The sequence below is a fragment of the Notolepis coatsorum genome (assembly GCF_963971535.1).
Source record: "Notolepis coatsorum genome assembly, chromosome: 3".
Classification (NCBI taxonomy): Eukaryota; Metazoa; Chordata; class Actinopteri; order Aulopiformes; family Paralepididae; genus Notolepis; species Notolepis coatsorum.
The window spans coordinates 147,410,418-147,433,282 of record NC_140167.1 but is presented as its reverse complement, the minus strand read 5'-3'; the positions used below and the strand labels follow the sequence as shown (position 1 = coordinate 147,433,282).

General features: G+C 42.8%; 1 protein-coding gene across 1 annotated transcript in view; it reads left to right on the top strand.

The window, feature by feature from the left end:
* Positions 1-11,057: 11,057 nt before the first annotated feature.
* gpr39 (G protein-coupled receptor 39) overlaps positions 11,058-22,865 on the top strand; it is a gene marked incomplete at both ends in the record, with an annotated part of 313,345 nt that continues 301,537 nt past the window's right edge. Inside the window, one exon of the mRNA XM_084311405.1 lies at positions 11,058-11,802. Coding sequence (XP_084167531.1) covers positions 11,058-11,802 — 745 coding nt within the window. The remainder of the gene's footprint in view (positions 11,803-22,865) is intronic.

Below are 22,865 nucleotides of genomic sequence, written 5' to 3'. Positions count from 1 at the left end.
CTAGTGTTGTCTGCTGCGATGATTAAATCATCCACCCAAATCATAATTATCACTTTTCCTGACTCTTTTGACTCCTTTGAGTAAACACAGGGGTCTACTGGGTTCTGTATAAAGTGATCTTCAATTAGGCATGTATGAAGCATCTCGTTCCAATTTCGCCCAGACTGTTTCAGGCCGTAAATGGATTTTTCTAGCTTACACAAACTGTCCTCAGCTGCTTTCTGCATCACTACCCGTACACTGGTCAGATTGGCTGTGGGTGAGAATGTCTCACCGTAGTCTATACCTTCCCTCTGACTGTAACCTTTAGCTACAAACCTGGCCTTGTACTTGTCGTGGCCTTCAATACCCTCCTTGATTGAGTACACCCATTTTCCTCCCACTGTCTGTCTACCCTCTGGTAACTTGGTTAGAGTAAAGGTATGGTTGTCCTCTAGGGACCTCATCTCCTCATCCATTGCTCTCTCCCATTTTCTTGACTCAGGGGACACCATGGCCTCTTTAAAGGTCTGAGGTACTCCACTCACTACTCTGTAGCAGTAATCTATGCTGGTAAGTGTACTGTCATCCTCGTCACTTTCTCTCCGGGCATAGTCTTTCAGATACTTTGGGGGTTTATGTTCCCGGGAGGGATATCTCCCACTGCATGAGGCACGTGACGTCACCCTTGGGTGCTTCCCGTCATCATCCTCTGGGGGTTGTCTGCACGTCTGTGCTCAGTACACTAGGCTGTGGTGTCTCTCTTTTTTCACACCCTACTCTGGAGTCCAGCTCAGGCTCCTCTGTCTGTGTCTCGTTCTCACATGTTGTCTTTGTGACAAATTTGACTAGCCTGTGTTTAAGCACTTTCCCTTTACCGGGATAGTAGACTAGAAAAGCGGGGCTGCCCTTGTCGTGCCCTACAAAGAGTCCCTTTTCACACCTGGACTCGAGCTTTCCTCTGTCCTGCAGGTAATCATAACACACTGACCCAAACTTGTGCATTCTGGCTAGATCACAATTTTTCCCTGTCAGTGCTGTATACGGGGTGGTGCCCGTGTGCTTATTAAAACACCGGTTTCTGGTGTAAGCGGCTTCTTGTACCGCATAATGCCATAGACTCTTGGGTAAGTTACCATCTATTAGCTTACACCTAGCCATTTCGAAAAGAGTGCGTCCTTCCCTCTCTGCTATCCCGTTCTGGTGCGGGGAGTAAGGACAGGACGTCTCGTGTCTGATCTTATTCCTTCTCAACAGTGATTGGAACTCTCTATTTGTGAACTCGGTTCCGTTATCGGACCTCAAGCATCTTATGTTGCCATAAGAGGCTACATCTGCAAGGAATTTCTCCGTGGCCTGGAATGTGTCACTCTTTGCTTTGAGTAAAGTAAACAAACACTGCCCCTGCACACACATCTGTAAAAGACTGTACATATTTAAAGCCACCTATGGACTCATTTCTTACTGGACCGGCTAGATCTGTGTTAACTAGCTCAAGTGGTATCTTTACTTTTTCCGTGGGACCTCTGTTCCTCATTTGAGTGAACTTCCCCTTTATACACACATCACATTCCTTGTTAGGTCTATGCTTTTCACCCTTAATGTGCATGCCTACTGTCACCGCTTGCAGCTTCAGTATATCCTCGTAATTACAATGACCCATGATCTCATGCCATGTCTGAATATCATGATTACACATATCATGATTACACATATCATTATCGTTACATTCTGTTTGTAGATAATACATTCTCTTGTACACCTCTATGTTAAATCTCGTACCGTTCTACAAGAACATCTTTACCTTCATTGAAGAACACTTTGGCACCGTTTGCAGTAGCAGATTTTACAGAGAATAGTTCTTGTGGGAACGAGGGTATGTAGAGAGCGTTCTTTAACGTCACTGTACACCGGCGCCCCTCACTGTTTATGAGGCATACCTGTGCGTCTCCTCTCCCCTGCGCCAACCCGAATGTGCGCTTCCCGTCTGCCAGCTCCATGCTGTGTCTCTCCGGCTCAAAGGTGTTGTCAAAGTTCTTGAATCGGTTCCTGTCGTTGATGATGTGGGACGACGCACCTGTGTCCACGATCAGTCCCTTCCTTTGGACCTGCTGCTGCTGCGTTGACTGGGTGACGTACGTTGTCTGCGCCCCGAAGATGAAGTCCTCTCGTCCCGCTGCTCTCCGGGCGTCGTCTCGACTCGCCTCACGTCCACCGCTACTGCCATCTTGTCCACAGCCGCCATCTTGTCCACAGCCGCCATCTTGCACGTGCGCGTACCAAGCGCTCTGGTCGCGTTTCTTTCTACACATTTTGTCTGTGTGCCCCGTGCTTTTACAGAAACTACACCAAACAGTCTTTGTGCAGTTATCTTTCCGGTGACCCTTTTCTCCGCATCGCCAACACGCCAGCTCCGTCGGGGGTCTGGTCTTCTCTCTTGGTGCCGCCCGGGCCTTCAGTACCCTCTCTCCCGCCTCCTCGGCGACTGGGTGTATGTCTTCTGAGGCCTCGAAGTTCCGCAGCTTGGCCTTGAACTCCCCCAGCGACATGTCCGCTGAACCGTGTGTCACCAACAGTGTGAATGGTTTATACATCTCCGGTAGTCCTCTCATAACCATCGCCATCATTAATCCGTCGCTCGGTGCTTCTCCTGCACTCTTAAGCGCTGTGATGATTTGTTCAGCCCTGATGATGTATTCAGTCACAGTCTCTGTGTGCGCTTTCTTCAGCGCGGTCAGTGTTATATAGAGGGATACAATCCGGGGTCTACCCCTGCCGATGTAGTGTTCTCTCAACAATTTTAGGCTCTCTCTGCCTTTGTCCTTTGTGTCACGGAATATCAGCCCCAAGCTTGTGTCGTCTAGCAGTGGTGCTAACTCGCAGTATGCGTCGGCATTTTGCTTGATATCCTGGGCTTGCGCTTCCGCCTTTACTTCTCCCGTGGGGGCCGTCAAGATCGTTGTCTTCAGTCCCACTCCGTGCATGCAGCACAACATTCGCTCTTCCCAGAGCTCGTAGTCTTCTGCCCTTCCGCTAAACGAGGGCCACTTGCTCCTTCCTCTTGTCGCCATCCTCTTTTTGATGGTAGGCGTAGCTTTAGCTCCCGTTAGCCTAGCCTTAGCCACGCGGTGCTCCCGGTGCTAACCTAGCCTATACTTTCAGCTAAACTCGCTACCCTTATTATTTTGCTCTTTCGTGATCTGGGCCCATAACCTGTTGACAGAGTCACCTGGGGAGCAACAATAATGGGTTCATGACGACAAGGTCCTTCTTTAGCCTTTAATCGGCGTGGTTTATTTCACATTGTATATGCACCATGATACCTTCTCTCTGTGAGAGGCGACGGAGGAAGAGATCGAGGGGGAGGGAACAATCCCTTATATACCCTCTTACCTGATGTCAGCTACAATAGCTACGTCTCCTTGTGCCTATAGCGCCCTCTTGTGGAACAGTTAAGCAGTTACATGCAATCATATATAACACATAAACTCAACAAGGTGATCTAAATATTTGCGGTTTGAAACCGATGGAAAATTTACTGGCCTGTGCTGCAGTTATTTATATATATATATTAGTGGTGGGACTTGATTAAAAATGTTAATCGAATTAATTCGAGACTTTATAGTTAATTAATCGAAATTAATCAAATTTTTATCACATATCAATATTTGATGCGAAAAGCAAAATGAAATAGCGACCACTTTAGATATTTACAGATTAGGGACTACTACAACAAGGAAATAAAACTAGACAAAGACAAAGATCAGAATGGGATAATTAAGATAATGGTAAAAGCATACGAAGGAAGGAAGGGGGGGGGGGATATCAGCACTATATCGGGCAATAATGGACAGCAAGGACATCACAACCAAATATATAAAGGAAAAGTGGGAGAAGGAATTAGAAACGGAGATAACAGAAGAAGAATGGTATAACATATGTAAGATACAACACACAACCACAGGGTCAAGGATATGGAGGGAGTTTGGGTGGAAAAACATAATTCGATTTTTTATAACACCAGAAATACAGGGCAACTATACACCAACACAGAAACCATGCTGGAGAAAATGTGGACAGGAAATAGCAAACCACACACACATTCTGGGGATGTCAGATAATAAAGAACTATTGGGAAGAGATAGGAGGGATAATAAATGAAATAGTAGGATATGAAATACCCCAGACAGGACAAGTATTGTATTTAGGGAACTTAACACAGGAAGGAATGCAGGGGAAAGATATATACTTGATTAAGATATTACTAGTAGCAGCCAAGAAAGCACTGACGAAAATGTGGTATAGAGTAGAAGCACCGACGAGGGAACAATGGACAGAGATAGTGGGTGGGATACAGGAAATGGAGAGAATCACATATAGGCTGAGGCTACAAGACGAGAAGTTTGAATCAAAATGGGAGAAGTGGGAAGAGTATAGGAAAAAAAGAAACGACATCACAGGAGAGTAAAAAGGAGACAAGAAGAAAAAACGAAACGAAAATAAACTATGAAGGTACCAAAGAACCCATGTCACTTTTTTTGTATTTTTTTGTATTTATTTATTGTTTCTCTCTTTTCTTTGTTTTTGTTTAGCTGTGTTTTTTCCTTTTCCCCTTTAGTGAATTTATTTTAGGTCAACTTGTCATTCGATTTCGATATACATTTTTCTAATATCAGCTATATCTTTTAGTTCTTATCTATCGAATTCTATTGTACTGTCGTTTATAATTTTGACCGCCAATTGTATTATTGTATGTGGATGTTTTGTTTGTAAAGCAAAAAACTGGAAATAAAAATTTAAGTATAAAAAAAAAAGAAAAGCAAAATGTTTCAATTCAAATGGATTTTGGTATACGAGTGAATCAATGAATATACATTATACATATGTTTAAGCAGAAAAATCCTGTATTAGCTACTACACAGACCAACACAGATCAATGCAATTTTTAACAAAGTGCATCAATTTTAGGAATTATATATATATATATAGCGCAAAGGACCTTTTGTAAACTCAAGCACTTTCGAGGTAAAAGTAAAACGCAGTACTTTCAAGTAAGAAAACAGTTGACCATTGGGGAAAAAAAATCTTCATTGATCTCAATTTCTTTTTTTTTCAGTATTCTGTATGAACAAACCAGACTAAGAAAAAAAGTTATTTGCAATTTATTATACTTTATACTTATAGCACATGCATGAGTCTATCTCCTTTGAAATGTAACATTCTTACACAATAAAGAAAAATCATCATGCGATTAAATGCATAATTCTTTTTTACTTTTAATTCTTTATGTAGTTAATTAATCGCAATTAATGAGATAAAAGTCCCAGCCCTAATATATATATATATATATATATTTGGGCTTTTTCTGTATTTTTTACCCATCCCAATTTAGTTGTTATGCCAATTCCCTTCGTGGTTGTTGCGCGCATTTTCCCACTGTCGGCCTGGGGAGGGTGCACTGTAGAACTACCACATGCCTCCTCCGATACATGTGGAGTCGCCAGACGCTTCTTTACACCTGACAGGGAGGAGTTTCACTGTGGGAACGTAACGCATGGAGAGGTTCATGCTATTTCACACAGTACCAGTAGGAGTCGCAGTTTACAACGACCAGGACACATAACCCACCGGCTTCCCACCCGCTAATACTGCCAATTGTGTTAGTAGGGACGACTGACCAAGCCGGAGGATCCCAGAGTCTCTGCAGTGCAGTGGTAAGCGAGTGCTTATTCCACTGTGCTACCCAGCCGCCGTACTGCAGTTTTTTTTTGATCAAATCTTTTTATTTTATTTTTCTCACATGAAACAGGACACATCACAATACAATAACAATATCAATACACAAAAAGACATCCCCGGACAATAACTTATTACAATCAGGGTGCGATCCACGAGGGGAGCTCGGTCCACTATAGCTCCCCTAGATCAGACATCAGCTCCCCTGCAAACTTGATTTGCGATTTTTTGGGGGGTCTCTAAATTACTGAAAATAAATGCTACTTTTGCCATGCATTTCTCATTTTTCTGTAATTTTCTGTATCATCATCGTGTATAATAATAAACGTATGCTATTTTGGATGTATGATTAATGATTTGCGCACTAATTCACACGTAATATGGCAACATGCATGCTATTCTTGCAATTACCATTCGGAGCGCGGCGGCGCTACAGCCTGAACGCACGCACGGCACACATCAAACTTGACCCACTTTGTATGTAAACTGTGCTGTGGCTGTGACTTGTTGACACAGACAGTGATCGTTTTGACAGCCAGTAAAATGTCAGTCGAGAAAATAATGCTTGGGACCAGGAGTATTTCATATTGTTAGTAAGTCAGGAGTCTGAGAGATAATCATCTCTATCTAACTAAATAGATACTTTTTTTTATCATGGAATGTGCTGTGGAAGCCCAGCCCAGACCGTCCAGACGGCCGGACGGTAAGTGAGTTGTCTACTCTAACTCTACTCTACCTACTACAGGCTACAGACTAGTAACGTCTGCGATTACACAGTCCGACTCCTGAGCACTCCTTGCTGAGAGGCGCGCCGCGCAACATATACATAACCAAATATACAAAAAACACAAAAAGAAAAACAATATACATGGACATTCGCTCGCTCCCCCCCCCCCCCCCCCCCCGCTCACCCCAGGACCTCAACTTGAGTTACATACATATTATTCAGTAATCAAAATGTATATGCGCACTTTTAGCTTTTCAACAGCAGCCAACCAGATTGCGATATTAGATTCATTAACCCCTATAACACGTGCAGTGGATATCTCCAGATAGATCACATCAAGATAGGTGAGAATCCATACCTTCTGACAGAGTTTATCTGGGTGAATCCAAGGTGAGGCAATACATTATTTGGCGGCTGTGAGGCCGGCTAAAATGAGTCTTTTCACATGTGTAGAGGTCGGTAATTGAGAGACATCATTCAATAACAGTACAGAAGGAGAGACAGGTATGGTCAAAGAGAAAATAGAGAGCTGAGAGGTAACATTTTTCCAAAAGAGCTCAACAGGAGGACATTCCCAGTACATATGGATAAATGTTCCGGTGGCACCGTTTGGACACAAGGTACATCGAGAGTCAGGTCTGAGACCCATTAGATTAAATCGTCTAGGGGTCAAATAAGTCCTCTGAACAAAATTGAGATGAATCTGTTGGTGATCTGGGTTGTGTGAGGATAGCCGAACATTTTCCCAGACTGCATCCCAATCAAAATCTACATCCAACTCCGGGACATCCTTTCTCCAAATCGTATCCAGGGGGAGGTCTTTATACGAGGACATAAGTAAAAGGCGATAAAAGTCAGAAACGAAGCCTCTCGATGTCTCTTTGTCATAAAAGAATTTGTGAAAACGGTGATGCAGTAGTGGAACGTCCCATGGAACGCCATGAACCTTCAGAGCTGCTCTCATTTGTAAATAAAAGAAAAAGGAGGTTCCGGGAAGATCATATCCGTTGGATAGATCCTTGGAAAGAGAGGAGACCAGAGTTATCGAAGATATCCCCCAACATGTGGATGCCTTTCTTTTCCCATCTAGGGTACTAATAGGTTGTTGTCCAATATAGAAGATTGTTATTAATTAGAGGGGAATGCGTGTGCCATTGATGGTGGTTAGTACCCACGTTCTGGGTGTCACGCCAAGTCTGGATCACATGTGAGTGAGAGAAGAAATCTATGCAGAGTTCAATGCGAAGTTCAAAGTGCAGACGATTAAAAACAGGTGCATTAAAACACAGTTCGTCTGAGTTAAACTTGAAAAAAGGGCAACATGCGTACCCGTCGTTGAGATAATACAGTGGAGACAAACCTTGAGCGTTATCGCTCAGCTTGAGCAAAAAGTCATAGTAGGCGCGTGGCAACGGCAATGTTAGCTAGGAGAACTGGACAACCAGCACGCCCCGAGCTTAGCTTAATCAGGCTCAGGGCCTGTTATACCCTGATTCACGTAGGCAGCTCCGCCGAGAAAGGACCATCCCCCTCGACTGGCAGATACGTTAAAACATAGTTTGTTTGAGTGAAACTTGTGAAACACAGTTCGTCCAAGTGCAACTTGAAAAAAGACAATATGCATAACAATCTTTGCAAGGTTCAGTGCGGAGTTCAATGTTCAGACAATAAAAAGGCAAATGCGTTACAAAGCACAGGTCGTCTGAATTATACTTGAAAATAGTCATTATGCATACCCGTTGCTGGGATAATACAGCGTAGATAACCCTTGAATGTTACCGTTCTGTTGGTCCGAAAAGCTGCGGTAGGCGAGTGGTAGCGATAGTGTTAGCTTGGATAGCCGGAAAATAGGCACGGCTCGTACTTAGCATACCAATGCTCCGAGGCCTGTCACTCCCCGGTGCCCATTGCCTGCTCCACCGGGGCCGGCTCGCCACCCTTGGCCGGGGGGGCCACCGTGCCGCGTCGAAGGAAACTCTCCGCCTCGGACAGCGACGTGAACAGGCGGTTGCAGGAAACAACTCCACGGCCCATCTTGACTTTCAAAGTTGCAGGGTATAGTAGGTAAACCTCGATGCCCTTCTCACGGGCGACTCCCATAGCCTTGGAGAAGGCTCTGCGACGCTTGGCGGTGTAATCGCTGAAATCCGTGGCGAATCTAAGGGTATGATTACCAACGGTTGGAGGGTGTTTCCTGGCCTCTTGGAGAATAGTCTGGCGTATAGTGAACCGCAGGCAGCAGAATATAAAGGTGCGTGGACGTTCGCCCTTCTCCGGGGGACCGTTCCTGTAGATTCTATGTGCCCGTTCAATCTCCGGTAGAATGACGGTCGGAAACCATTGGGGTATCATCCTTTCAAGGTATCGAATCGGCGCGTCGTCCTCAATGTTTTCGGGCAAGCCGTATATCCTGATGTTGCACCTCCTATTCCGGTCCTCTAGGTCAGCCATCTTATGTTCATAAACAAGCAACTTATGAGATTTCGGTGCAGTTGGTCTCAGCGATAGCCATCACCATGGTCATCTCCTCTTCCACTCCAGTGAGCCGCGTGGTCGCGCTAGCTATTTCCTCCTGGAGCGAGTCCAGTCTACTAGTTAGCTTCAGCATGCTAGCTTCAAGTTCAGCACGGAGTCCTAATAAATTCTCCATCCACCTCATTTAACGTTCCAATCTTGTTCGGTATTTGTTTAGTCATAACTATGATGTGCAATGTAAGCGTATGGCATAAAATTTACATTGTTATCAATATTAATGTGAAGTGGTCACGTAGCCCGAAAAAATCAAGCAGCCATCTGATCCTGAGCGGAACCGGAAGCCGCCGTACTGCAGTTCTATGGAATATCCTGTGTTTATCACCTTGTTGGGCCGGTGTTTTACCCTCCGAGGTTCAGCGGCAGTTTCTGGTCTACCAAGGGGTGTTCCCGGGAACAAAACTAAGACCACCATCACATTCCTCGTCAAAAAGTACACACAATGTTCAAAACCACCTACGAAACAGAGGCTGGGAAAACGTATGACAGATTTGTATTATTTGGATGACTACCTATTCATAGAGATAAGGGTCTGGTCTTGTTAGTCCTCAATTTACAGCCTATCAAAAGGTCACCAACATGGCACCAGAGAGACAGGTTTAGCTAACATGCTGTTTTTTGTTGATAGGAACTCCAACACAGAGACTTTTATTTTTACTTATATTGTGACACATTCCTGGTGAAGGAAAATGGCAAAGTTATCCCTTTAACAAATCTAAGATGAGTTGTTTATTGCTCAGTCTGTGAAGATGATAAACCTGCATTTTTGAGGAGTGAACACAGCAAACACAGTCAATACCAGGGTCAGTGTTTATTAGATCCGCTTCCTGGCCAAACACGGCCTCATTGCTCATGTCAAATGATGCATGTGTAGCGATAAAGCGTTAGTGGGAAAATATGTGTACCTCAAGCACACCCACGTCTGAACTTCCTTTCAGATCCTTGCAGTTCTCCTTTGAACATTTCAACTTCCCTCCATTCTCCGCCATTTTTTTCAAAAGGAACTTCCTTGACCTTTTATGTTTTCGATGAGGTAGTACTATTTTTTTTATTTTTTTTTGCCATTTTTTTCACATTCAAGTCTTTTGTATGTGTACAAGTTGTAATTAATGCACGTTTATAGTCACTTCCCGTTTAAGAAATTTTTTACTGTAGGAGGGTCATATCCGCACCATTATCTTATTCAAACAGCCATTAACTTTGGCTAGTCGTGAGCTTTTCTTTAAAAAAGCAAACAAGAGTTTACGTAAAAGGCAGTCATTTAGTAATGTTGATACGAGGAAATACTTGGTGCCCCATCTCTCTCTGCCTTTCTTTCCCTCTCTGTGTCTCTTTCTTTCTTTCTTTCTTTCTTTCTTTCTTTCTTTCTTTCTTTCTTTCTTTCTTTCTTTCTTTCTTTCTTTCTTTCTTTCTTTCTTTCTTTCTTTCTTTCTTTCTTTCTTTCTTTCTTTCTTTCTTTCTTTCTTTCTTTCTTTCTTTCTTTCTCTGTGTCTCTGTCTGCATGTCTCTCTCTCTCTCTCTCTCTCTCTCTCTCTCTCTCTCTCTCTCTCTCTCTCTCTCTCCCTCCCTCCCACTGTAGAAGTTTAATGTTTAACTGCCCTGCCCTCGTAGGTGGGTGGAGGAAGTCGGTGTTAGGCTCTAAGAGAGCGCTGCCGCTTGGCCCAGTCACAGTGTGAGTAAATCTAGTCGTGTCAGGACCAGGATTTGTGAAGACCATCAATGATCCAAACTGCTCTGTGTGAAGCAGAGGACCTTCTACGCTCGGGGGGCCGAACACTGAATGTTGACGTTAACTGAACTATCTCTAAGAAAACTGGAATCCGGATTTCTTTTTGGCCGTATCATCAGACAATTCAGGTAGCTTCATGGTGGCTCGGTGGCTCTGAACCAGCAGGATCATTTGCTCCAAGAATCAATCAGAACTTTTAACATGGACAAAATCTCCTATATATGATTTTATCTTGGAAAATAAACACCTCTATCCCTTGGCCATTCCCTTGGCCTGATTACAAGGACTGTGCCCAGTGGAACTGATAAGGTAATAAAATCAATCACTGGAAATCCGAGCTCACCGCTCGCTACTATGAACGGGGAAGCAGAGATAGCCGACCAGAAAGACTGGAGGGAGCTTGAACCCAACTACCCCATCAAAGTCTTCCTGACCGTCCTTTACAGTCTTATCCTGGCCACGGGCATTGTGGGTAATGCAGTCACCATCCGGGTGACACAGGTGCTGCAATGCAACGGCTACCTGCAGAAGAACGTCACGGACCACATGGTGAGCCTGGCGTGTTCCGACCTCCTGGTCCTCCTCATCGGCATGCCCGTGGAGCTCTACAGCGCCATTTGGTTCCCCTTCACCTCCGCGTCGGGCGACGCCTCCTGCAAGATCTACAACTTCATGTTCGAGGCATGCAGCTATGCCACCATCCTCAACGTGGCCACGCTCAGTTTCGAGCGCTACACGGCCATCTGTCACCCGTTTCGCTTCAAAGCCCTCACAGGAAGGCGCACCACCCTCCTTATTGCCTTCGCCTGGTTGACGTCCGTGCTTGTGGCGCTGCCGCTCCTGGTTGCCACCGGGACGGAGGGTCACGTTCCCGTTCAAGGACGTGGCCCGGTTCAGAATCTGACGTTCTGCACGAACCTGAGTGATCGCTGGGTGATGTACAGGGCGAGCATCTTCGTGGCGTTCATCGTCTACATGGTGGTGTTGGTCGGCGTGGCCGTCATGTGCCGCGCCATGATCTTGGTCCTTCGGGGAGGAACAGTTAAGCACGAGAGTTCAAAGGTCAAGACATCCAGGAAGCAGACAATTATTTTTCTAGGTAGGTTGGATCTTGGTCTAATACCTCAATACGCCAACTGTGTTTCATTTGGGGGTCATCGTGAGTCAAAAGTTTTTTCCTGCAAAATGTGTGCATGTGATAGATTTAGTGGGACCGGCAACTCTATAGCTCGCTCTTTTGGTTGGTTGGTTGGTTGGTTGGTTGGTTGGTTGGTTGTGTGTGTGTGTGTGTGTGTGTGTGTGTGTGTGTGTGTGTGTGTGTGTGTGTGTGTGTGTGTGTGTGTGTGTGTGTGTGTGTGTGTGTGTGTGTGTGTGTGTGTGTGTGTGTGTGTGTGTGTGTGTGTGTGTGTGTGTGTGTGTGTGTGTGTGTGTGTGTGTGTGTGTGTGTGTGTGTGTGTGCGTGCGTGAGTGCATGCATGTGCATACATGGTCGTAGCTATTGTGGATGTATGCTTGTTACTATCTTTTGGGGTAAAGAAAATCAAAGAAAGTTATCATTTGTTATTTTTTGGGGATTAGGGGCTAGATTCTGGGTTAGGCTGAGGATACTGTACATTTAGGGTTACATTTTATTATGTCATGGTGAGAGTTAAGGGTTAGTAGGGAATACTTTTTATGTCAAAGGAAAATCCTCAAAAGTGCATCAGACCTGGGTCGCATACACGGACCAAACGGTGTCAAACAGGTGCAGTTAGTTTAAAAGATACATAATTTTGTTCTTAAAAAGAGGGATGGACACAAGGTTGGGCAATTTGAGTGATCTTTGCAGCTCATTCCAATCAGTGGCAGCAGAGGATTGGAATGAGCTATGTCCATGGGAGGCACAGGCCTTGGGAGGTAATAGGTGTCTGTGCTGAGAGGACAGAGGAGGTACAGGCCTTGAGAGGTATTAGGTGTCTGTGCTGAGAGGACAGAGGAGGTACAGGCCTTGAGAGGTATTAGGTGTATGTGCTGAGAGGACAGAGGAGGTACAGGCCTTGGGAGGTATTAGGTGTCTGTACTGAGAGGACAGAGGAGGTACAGGCCTTGGGAGGTATTAGGTGTCTGTGCTGAGAGGACAGAGGAGGTACAGGTCTTGGGAGGTATTAGGTGTCTGTGCTGAGAGGACAGAGGAGGTACAGGCCTTGGGAGGTATTAGGTGTCTGTACTGAGAGGACAGAGGAGGTACAGGCCTTGGGAGGTATTAGGTTTCTGTACTGAGAGGACAGAGGAGGTACAGGCATTGGGAGGTAATAGGTTTCTGTACTGAGAGGACAGAGGAGGTACAGGCCTTGGGAGGTAATAGGTGTCTGTGCTGAGAGGACAGAGGAGGTACAGGCCTTGGGAGGTAATAGGTGTCTGTACTGAGAGGACAGAGTGTCGTAAGAGTTCTCTGTGAAGTGCAGTAGGTTGCTGTGATATGGTGGATATTTACACAGAATGGCTTTGTAAAAGAACGTAAGCCAGTGTGTTTGGCATTGGTGTGTAATGATGACCGGTTTACAGAAGAGTAGAGTCGTTTTTTGCATTTAGTTTTATCCTGCCTGGAGTACCAGATGGCTGGGGTCTACCTCTCCAAGGTAGTGTCACTTGGTTGTCACAGAAAATTATATTGAATTTACTTTCAAATAGTCTACACTTCCTGGCACTGAGTTATTATATTGTTCTATTTTGCAAAACCCACCCGAGACAGCAAACTCAAGCAGGGTAACATGAACACTAAGAATGTCAAATGATGTCAAATAGGAGATACCATCTCTAAGCACGTGTTCCAGTGAGAAATTCATAACCTCAAAAAGCATATTTTCAGATTGACAACGCTGTGTTTTTTAAATGTTATGCGTTTTGAACGGGCCATGTCAATTGTTGTGTGCAAACTATTGGTGTGTGTGTGTGTGTGTGTTTCAAGTTTCTTTAATAGTTGTCATATAGAAGTACAGAATACTTTTATACAAAATGCTTCTTACTGTTACGCTCCAGAGACTGTGCTAGACAAGATAAGTATGAAATAAAATAGTATAGCATGTAAAATAGAAGTGAAAATAGAGGTCACAGTGTTCAGTATAGACATATGTACAATGTTCGATGCAGAATAGAAGTAACTGAGTTACCATACAATATACTGCAATGTACTAATATACAATACTATATAGTGCAAAGCAGAAATGGGATGAGGTACAATTTAGGTACAATTTACAGTAAGGTGTACGAGTTGTAGTGCAAATCCTTTACCATAAATATAAAGTGTGTTTAGGTGATCTAAAGTGTGGAGAGTGGGTGCTGCAGTGTGTTGTTTGTTTAAAGTGAGTGTGCATGTGGATGTGTGTGCTGTGTGCATTTGATGGTTGTTGCATAGTGTTTATTGTTTGTTGAGCAGCCTGATGGCCTGGGGATAGAAGCTTCTTCTGAGTGTGTGTGTGTGTGTGTGTGTGTGACAGTGTGACAGAGTTGTATTGCCACCACTAGTAAGAGCCGTCTAAACATGTCAGACAGACTACTCTTCTGTTGACTAGGAATACAAACACTGCTTTAACCCGTAAGCCATGAACGCCAGCGTGACACATGTTGACATCACTATTTCCTCTGTTATGACCAGTCAAGTGATGTCATTACTCACTTCACCAAAATAAACAATGCTGATTTATTATGGACAAAATCTCACACACATCCAAAAAGTATTTTTGCACACATTAATTTTCCTTACAGATGTCCCCAATGGGATCAATAATGGCATATCTTATCTTATCTCATTTAGTTTGACAGTTAATAAACCCTTTTCCCGCCAATAACGTCGTACAACGGGTTTCAAGTTCATGCGAATTCTGCCAATAACGGCGTACGACGTGATTCTGATCATAATTTCATATTTTCGCCATGGTATTCATATTTCACTCACGGAGCCTTGTCGGATGCTGTGTGAGCCAGCACAACTCTGCAACGCTTCAATACTGCCACCTGGTGGCTGATCGGCGAGTTGCAACCGGAAGTGGATCTCTTTTTTTTGTATTTTATTTTTTTATTATTTTTTAAACAAACATATAAACAAACATGACAACACACGATAAGATATACAAGCATTAATTGTCAGGGCACATCCAATGAGATCACATTTTAGTTAGTTGTCTTATATAAGATATACCCCTAATACCTGTTATCTAAAAAACCTACACACATATGCTCCAGCTCGAACCCCCCCCTCCCGGACCCCACCTTGAGAAGTACCTCCACTATCCCTCGCACCTAACCAGACACTACCATTATAAGCTAGCTTTTATTCTCTCCACCACTTCTAACCACATTGACATTTTGGATTCATTGAGACCCAGAATTCTTGCTGTAGATATTTCAAGGTAAATTACATCGAGATATGAAAGAAACCAAACTTTACGGCACATTTTTTCCGGTTGAAACCAGCGTGATGCGATCAGCTTTTTAGCTACTGTGATACCCGATAAAACCAATCTCTTTAGCTGTGGATTCACTGCAAACTCAAAAACATCATTCAATAGTAATACCAAGGGGTGTACAGGTATATTCCAAGATACGAGTTTTGATATTTGTTGGGTCACATCTTTCCAGAATGCCTTAACTGGTGAGCAGTCCCAATACATGTGCATAAATGTCCCTTCGTCCCCATTTGTACATTGTGAGCATTTGGAGTCTTGTTTAAGCCCCATTCGGCACAGTCTTATAGGAGTCAAGTATGTCCTGTGAATATAGTTAAGATTGATTTGTTGATGATCCGGGTTCCTTGATGTAAGTCGGACATTTGCCCAGGCTCCTTGCCAATCAAAGTCATTTTCCAGGTCTGGTATATCCCTCCTCCAGACAGAGTCTAGTTGGAGGGTTTCATACGAGGACGTTAGTAATTGATGATAAAATTCTGAAACAAAACCTCTCGATGTCTCTCTTTCGTAGAAGAATTTGTGGTATCTGTGGTGTTCAATTGGTCTGTCTAATGGAACACCGTGAGACTTCAAACATAGCTCTAACTGTTTGTAAAAAAGCCATGTGGACTTGGTGAGATTACATTTTTTGCGTATTTCTTTATCACTACAAAAACCCTGTTTGTTAAAAACATCCCCTAATGAGTGTATGCCTTGCTCTTCCCATATAGGGAATCTTATAGGTCGTTTTCCAATTAAGAGTGCATTGTTATTGAATAAGGGAGTATGATTGTGCCATTTTTGTGGGTTCGGTTTTTTTTTTTGTGATTCACGCCATATCCGGATCGCATGAGTAATTATGGGGCCAAATTTTCGTTCACAGTGCTTGATTGGTAGTTTAGTGTATGCTATGTCCTTCAGTCTATGTGGGGCTACTATGTTTTCTTCTAATTTTCTCCAGGATACTAATGCTTGGGGGTCAAACCATGTTGTCAATGGACTTAATGTGTACGCCTTAAAATATAGGAAAATATCTGGAAATGCCATGCCACCATCTGCTTTATTTCTCTGTGCGGTGGATCTTTTTATACGTGGTGGTTTGTTATTCCAAATAAATTTGTATGTGGAGGAGTGTAATCTTTTCCAGTAACCCTCTGGAGGGGGTAAGGGTAGCATTGAACTGAAGAAGTTGATTCTAGGTAGTACATCCATCTTAACTATTGATATCCGTGCTTGTACTGTGTTTTTAAGTTTTGCCCATCTATCAAGGTCGTCTTTGATTTTGTTTTGGATTTTTGTGTAGTTGTGCTTCACCGTTTGTCTTATGGTGGGGAATATTTCCACTCCCAAGCATCTGAAATGTTTTACCATCGGTATCTCTCCTGGGAGGGTTGTATCTTTTTTTGCAGGGGTGTTAAGTGGAAGGAAAGCCGACTTCGGCCAATTAATCTTAAATCCCGATAAATCACCAAAGTCCTCAATCAACTTGAGCAGATGAGGCAATGTGGTGTTGGGGTTTTGCATGAACAATATTACATCGTCCGCATATAAACACATTTTTTGTTGTGTGCCCTTGATTACAATTGGTTCTATGGATTGGGATTGTCTTATATATTGTGCTAAAGGCTCTAATGATAGATTGAACAGTCCGGGACTAAGAGGACAACCCTGTCTGGCAGAGCGTGATACCGGAAAGATTTTGGAGATGATTGTGCCTGTTGTAATCATGGCCGATGGGTCTTTGTATAATACTTTAATCATATCGATGAATCCTTTTCCTAACCCCATCCTTTCTAGTACTGCCCATAGATACGACCATTCCAGCCTGTCAAAGGCTTTCATAGCATCCAGGGACAGCATCGCCTTAGGTATGGTGTCCTCCTTGTCGGCATCAAGTACGTGCAGTATTCGTCTTATGTTTTCAGTGATCAGGCGGCCTCCTATGAAGCCAGTTTGGTCCGGGTGAACTAAAGACGTCATATGCTTTTGTAATCTGATGGCTAATACCTTAGAGTACAGTTTGATATCGGTTCCGAGGAGGCTTAAAGGTCTATAACTACCGCACTTGTTGGGGTCTTTGTCTTTTTTAAGGAGGACTGTTATGAGTGCAATATTGTCATTCTTATGGAAGTTACCCTCCTTGACTGAGTATAAGATATTTAGTAATAAGGGGCCAATTATGTCCCAACAAGAAAGGTACATTTCTGATGGGAAACCGTCTCTTCCAGGAGCCTTACCACTTTTCATTGCGGTTATGGCCTTCTTGAGTTCCTCTAGTGTGATCGGTGTTTCTAACTGTTTAGCGTCATCCTCTGAAAGTTTAGGGAGAATAATTTGATAAAGAAATGTGTCCATTTTGTTTTGATCGAAGGTCGTTTCTGATCTATATAAGTCGGAGTAGAATTCTTTGAATGTATCGTTTATTTTTACAGGATCTGTTACAAGTACTTGTTGTGCTCTAATGGTAGTTATATCTGCAAATTTTGCATTCATTCTTAATCGCATGGCTAATAGGTGGCTGGGTTTGGAACCGTGGGAGTACTGCTGTTGTCTTGTGCTGAGTATTTGTATTTCCGATTGTTGTCTGTATATGGCATTGATCTCTATTTTTAGTACGTTAACTTGATTCTCTAGTCGAGTTGAGTTGTTGTATTTTAGAGAATTAAATAACGTTGAGTAAAGCGTTTCCAGCTCAGCCAGTTTTGTGCATTGATTCTTGCGCATTTTGGAGGAAAAGCTATCCGTGAAATCTTTGATCATTCCCTTTACCGACATCCATATTATTCTGGGGTCTTGCACCGAGTTTGCATTCTCCCGTTGGAATACTATAAGAGCTTCTTTGAGTTGTGTAATGAATTCCTTGTTATTAAGCAGCAACGAGTTAAATCGCCATCTTGGGGCTCGGGAGGATAGTATACCAAATGTACCTTTAAGGAGTAAATAACAGTGATCTGATAGTGCGTTGGGTATCATTTCCACTTCATAATTATCAAATAGTCTCTGTGATGCAAAGACATAATCTATTCTGGATAGTGTATTATGTCTCGCAGATCGACAAGAGTACTTTCGGGTTGTGGGATTAAGTAACCGCCATAAGTCATTTACACCTGTAATCTTCGACCAATCCTTTAATGCCTTCGATGAATTCTTTTGTTCGCTGGAAAAGGCGAGGTAGTGGATCTCTTGTGATCCTGGTGCGTCTCCCTATTCCGTCCGGCCACTCGTTTATCGTCGCGGGACTCAATACACACACTGTGGATATGGATCTTTGCCATAACTCAATAATCTACATGATTTGGGCGTGTATTAGTAATATACAAACCAGAAATGGATCGCATCGATCCCCACCACATAACTGGGATCTGTTTGCTCCACTCTCATCACCCAATGGTACGAGGAGACTGACGTGAGTTTCAGCGTTTTTGTTTATCATTTTCGATACAAACTGCTCTGATCAATATATCACCCATACTACATGAAGCATCTAACGACTATCACGGAATTAAAAAACGACCCCCCCCCCCCCTCCGTTCACCCGCGCATGATCAGTCATACCGTTTAGGACCATGTACAGTTGACATTTTTAATATAGCGTTGATCGGTATCAAGCTGCATTTGATGATCTAATATATGCATTTGTGCCTATATCTCACGTTCTGGGAAATACTGCAGAAAACGATAACATATTTATACTCTAGGCGGTATTTTCGTATGAATGTGTGAATGAAAAAGTAAAATGTTCCTACATCCTGAACGATAGATAATCGATGTTGAATGGGCCATAGTAATGTCAATTTAGCAATACAATTTCAAAAGTTATAGCCCTGCAAAGAAGGTGAACATCTCCATAGACTTACAGTGCTGGCAGAGATCAAACAGCGATGGATATAAGCGTGGCAGAGAATGGGTTAATGAGAGTAAATTAGTTTGAATAATAGCCACCAGTGATGTCATCTGGGACAGTGAATCCTTGTGTTGTGTTAGCTCAATGAAATTATAAGGTAGCAGTTCCATTAAGACAAGGTATTGCTATTTTTTCATCTACATCATTTCATGGTACTGTAATTAACACAACACAGGGATCCAATGTCCCAGATGACATCACTGGTGGCCATATTCAAACTAATTTACTCTCAATAACTTTCAAACTAAATGTGTGCAAAACTTTTTGGATGTGCAACATACATCTTGTTGCTTTTTGGTGAAGTGCCCCTTTAATCTATTATACAGTATGTTAGATTGCTGGTGTCCCAGTTATATATGTCAGAATCTAAAATGTCCTTATTGGAAATGTGGATGTAGACCATATAAAAACTTGTGTAATATTTGTATGCATGTTTTTCATCACTTCTGTATCGCCATGACAGTCAACGTTTCAGGAATTAAGAAAATCAACCTCATTTTCAGATTGACAGCCATGTATTTATGAAGTTCTAGATTGGGTTTTGAATGGGTTTCAAAGTCCTTGGGGTCATAAAATGTAGTCTCAACACAGAGAACCATGTACACTTTAATTTCAAGTAAATCACCAAAACTGATCATGTTTATAAAAAGTTTACACTGAGATGGCAGCTTTAATCCTTCTCTACAACTAGCCATGAATGTAATGCTGTACATAATCATTTGAATTAGAATAATAATAATAAGAAGAAGAAGAAGAAGAAGAAGAAGAAGAAGAAGAAGAAGAAGAAGAAGAAGAAGAAGAAGAAGAAGAAGAAGAAGAAGAAGAAGAAGATTCACTGGTTAATAATCTACTTTAATTGTAGATATTTCAGCTTCCTACAAATTGTGTAGCTATTTGATTGTGAATTATTTACCTGCTTTACCTTTTATTATACAGCCCTGTAGAAATATCTGCTCATGGCTGGTGTCGTGTGAAAACCTCTTGACTCATAAAAAGAGATGGGGACAGCGCTCCAATACCACTTTTTAATCATATATTTGCCACACGGACGTTTCGGGCAAGACGTCCTTCCTCAGCATGCGTTCCCGCAATTCAAATCAAATCAAAAGACCCATGTGAGGTCAATTATAGACACCCAGCAGCAGCATCTCAACCAGCACAACAGACACCTCCCAACAGGGGGAACCACAGCAAATCCAGAGTCTCATGATGTAGGTTACAACAACAAAAAACACACACAAAAAACTAATTATATTCACTTCTTAAAAAACAAGCAAATTAAATCTACTCATTCATCAGATTGGGGAATTAAGGTACCAAGGAAGTGTATCCACTACGCCTCCCGTTGGAGAAGGATTCTGTCCCTGTTACCAGCTCTCCATGGCGTCTTCACCATCTCAATGCCTTTGTAATGTAGTTCACTCTAGCTGTGGTGTGGACTATTAAAGTGTTGAGCCTCCGCTGGTTTATCACCATGATTACGAATTGTTTTGTTTTGCCAACATAATACTGTATATGACATGGGCACAGCTTTTTTTTTTTCATCAATGTATTTTTATTTCAAGTTTTCACATTACAAACATAGGTCCAAAAAAGACCAACAGAAAGAAAATAAATTCAGTCAGAACCCCCCCTCCCAACCCCCCCCCCCCCCCAAATACCAGACATATACATATAAACATTTTAAATAGCCAGACACTAGGAGAAATAAGATAAATATTACAAAAAAAAACAATGAAATGATAAAAACTGGTCATAATGTCAGCATCCATGTCTTCAAAAAAGGTTAAGAAAGGTTGCCAAATAGTATGGAATTTTCTCGTACATCCTCTGGCAGTATATCTGATCTTTTCCAGTTTAATATGATACATGACTTCTCTGATCCAGTGACTGTATTGTATGTAGGTGGATTTGGGTCCTTCATTTAAATAATATCAGTCTCCTGGCTGATAATTAGTTATGTATAGTGTAACGATCCCATACTCAGCCCTCTGTTGGGCTGTGATGGGAGAAGAAACATTGGAGTTCTACCTCCCTCCAGTCTAATGGCGCCCTCTAGTGGGTACCATCAGATGGTCCATCAGATGGTGCAGGCGGCCATCTTGCCTGTACTGATAAATGTAAATAATGTAATTAATTGTTTGTTTAACACTTTGATTGCCTAAGGCTAAATTCATGATATACCATAGGTTGCCAGCTCTATTTGTCTATGGATAAGTTCCCCTTCTTTGCAGGGCTATAACTTTTTAAATTCTATTGCTAAATTGCCATTATTAGGGCCCATTCAATGTCCTATATGTATTGTTCAGGGTGTATGAATGTTAAACTTTTTCATTCACATATTCATACTAAAATATGATCTAAAGTATGTTTTCATCTCTTTCTGCAGCTTTCTCCAGAACGTGATTTATAGCCCCAAATGCATTATATTGATGATCAAATACAGTTTGATAGCAATCGGCGCGATATAAAAAAATCCAACTGGACGGACTTCTGGAAGTTACTACACATCATCTGATGTTGACCGGATTGGGCGAGGGGGCGTTTATAATTCCGTGGGCAGCGTTATACCATTCATCTAATGTGGGTCAAATGTTCATCAGATCAGTTAGTATAGAAGACATTGAAAAATAACGCTGAATCTTACCGTATCTTCCTCGCGCCGTTGGGCGATGAGCGTGGAGTATACATTTTCCTATTATGGGATGTTGGAATACCCGGTCCATTTCCAGGTTGTATAATGGTATTATACGTCCAAATCATGTTGTTTATCGAGTTATTGGCAACGGATCGCTATGTATTGTGACAAGCTAGAGTGCCGGGACATATACCGAGTGCCCGGAAGTAATATGGTTGAACAGCACATCGTCCAAGTAACTTCCTGTTTGGCGATTGCGCCGATCGGCCACCAGATGGCGCTCTTGAACCGCTAGAGGGTTCAGTGGGGCTTTTTGGTGGGTCTCAGGCCAGCGGATGGGAAATATGAATCCGATCACAGATTTTTGAAATATTGATATCAAAGACGAGTTACGGCGTCTTCGGCAACTTGAGCATGGCGGGGAAGGACGCCTAAACTCGTCTTCTGGCAGTTAAAGTGTTGTGATTTCATTATGTGTGTTGTCGTTGTTGACGTTCCCTTCCCTGGTGTGATGTTTCCCCTGTCTGGTTGTATTACTTGCTTATGTGTTTAGTTGGTTTATATTGTGTGTTAGACTGGCCTGGCCAGGTGTTGCCAATCTTAATTAGTGGGTGTATATATGTGTGTGTCTCCCTCTCCTCGTCGTGGCATAATTTCTTCCAGTTACCTCCGTGTTCCCCTGCCCGTCGTGTCTCCTGTCGTCTCCCTTGCCTTGCTGTTTTTGTATTGAGTCATAGTAAGTAAGTTTAGTATTCCGTTTTGGGCATCTTTGTTTTCTCGTGTTATCAGTTTGTTTTGTATATAGTGCCAGCGCTGCTGTGCCTTTTGTTTTGTTTGTTCCTGAACTATATTTCATGGCTCTAGTGATTCTCTAATAAATGGATCATAGTATCTGAGAAGAGCAAACTGTCGTCTCCGTTTCCTCCATTCACCAGTCATTCTGCAGTTTCGGTGCTCTCCGGTCTTTCAGCATATTGGGTTCTACTTTCCCCCCCAGCCTCGTAATAGAATGACGCCACCATTACTGAACCCAGCGGGAAGATTAAAGGGGACAATGAGTGTTATCCTCAAATGAATGATATGTCCACCTATGCCCCAGCTAAATGTTTTTTTTGTTTAAGACAATCCGGTCCGTAGCGGACCAGGATCCGGATCAGGAGGCAGAGATGGGGGTGTTGGCCAACAAGGTCGCAATC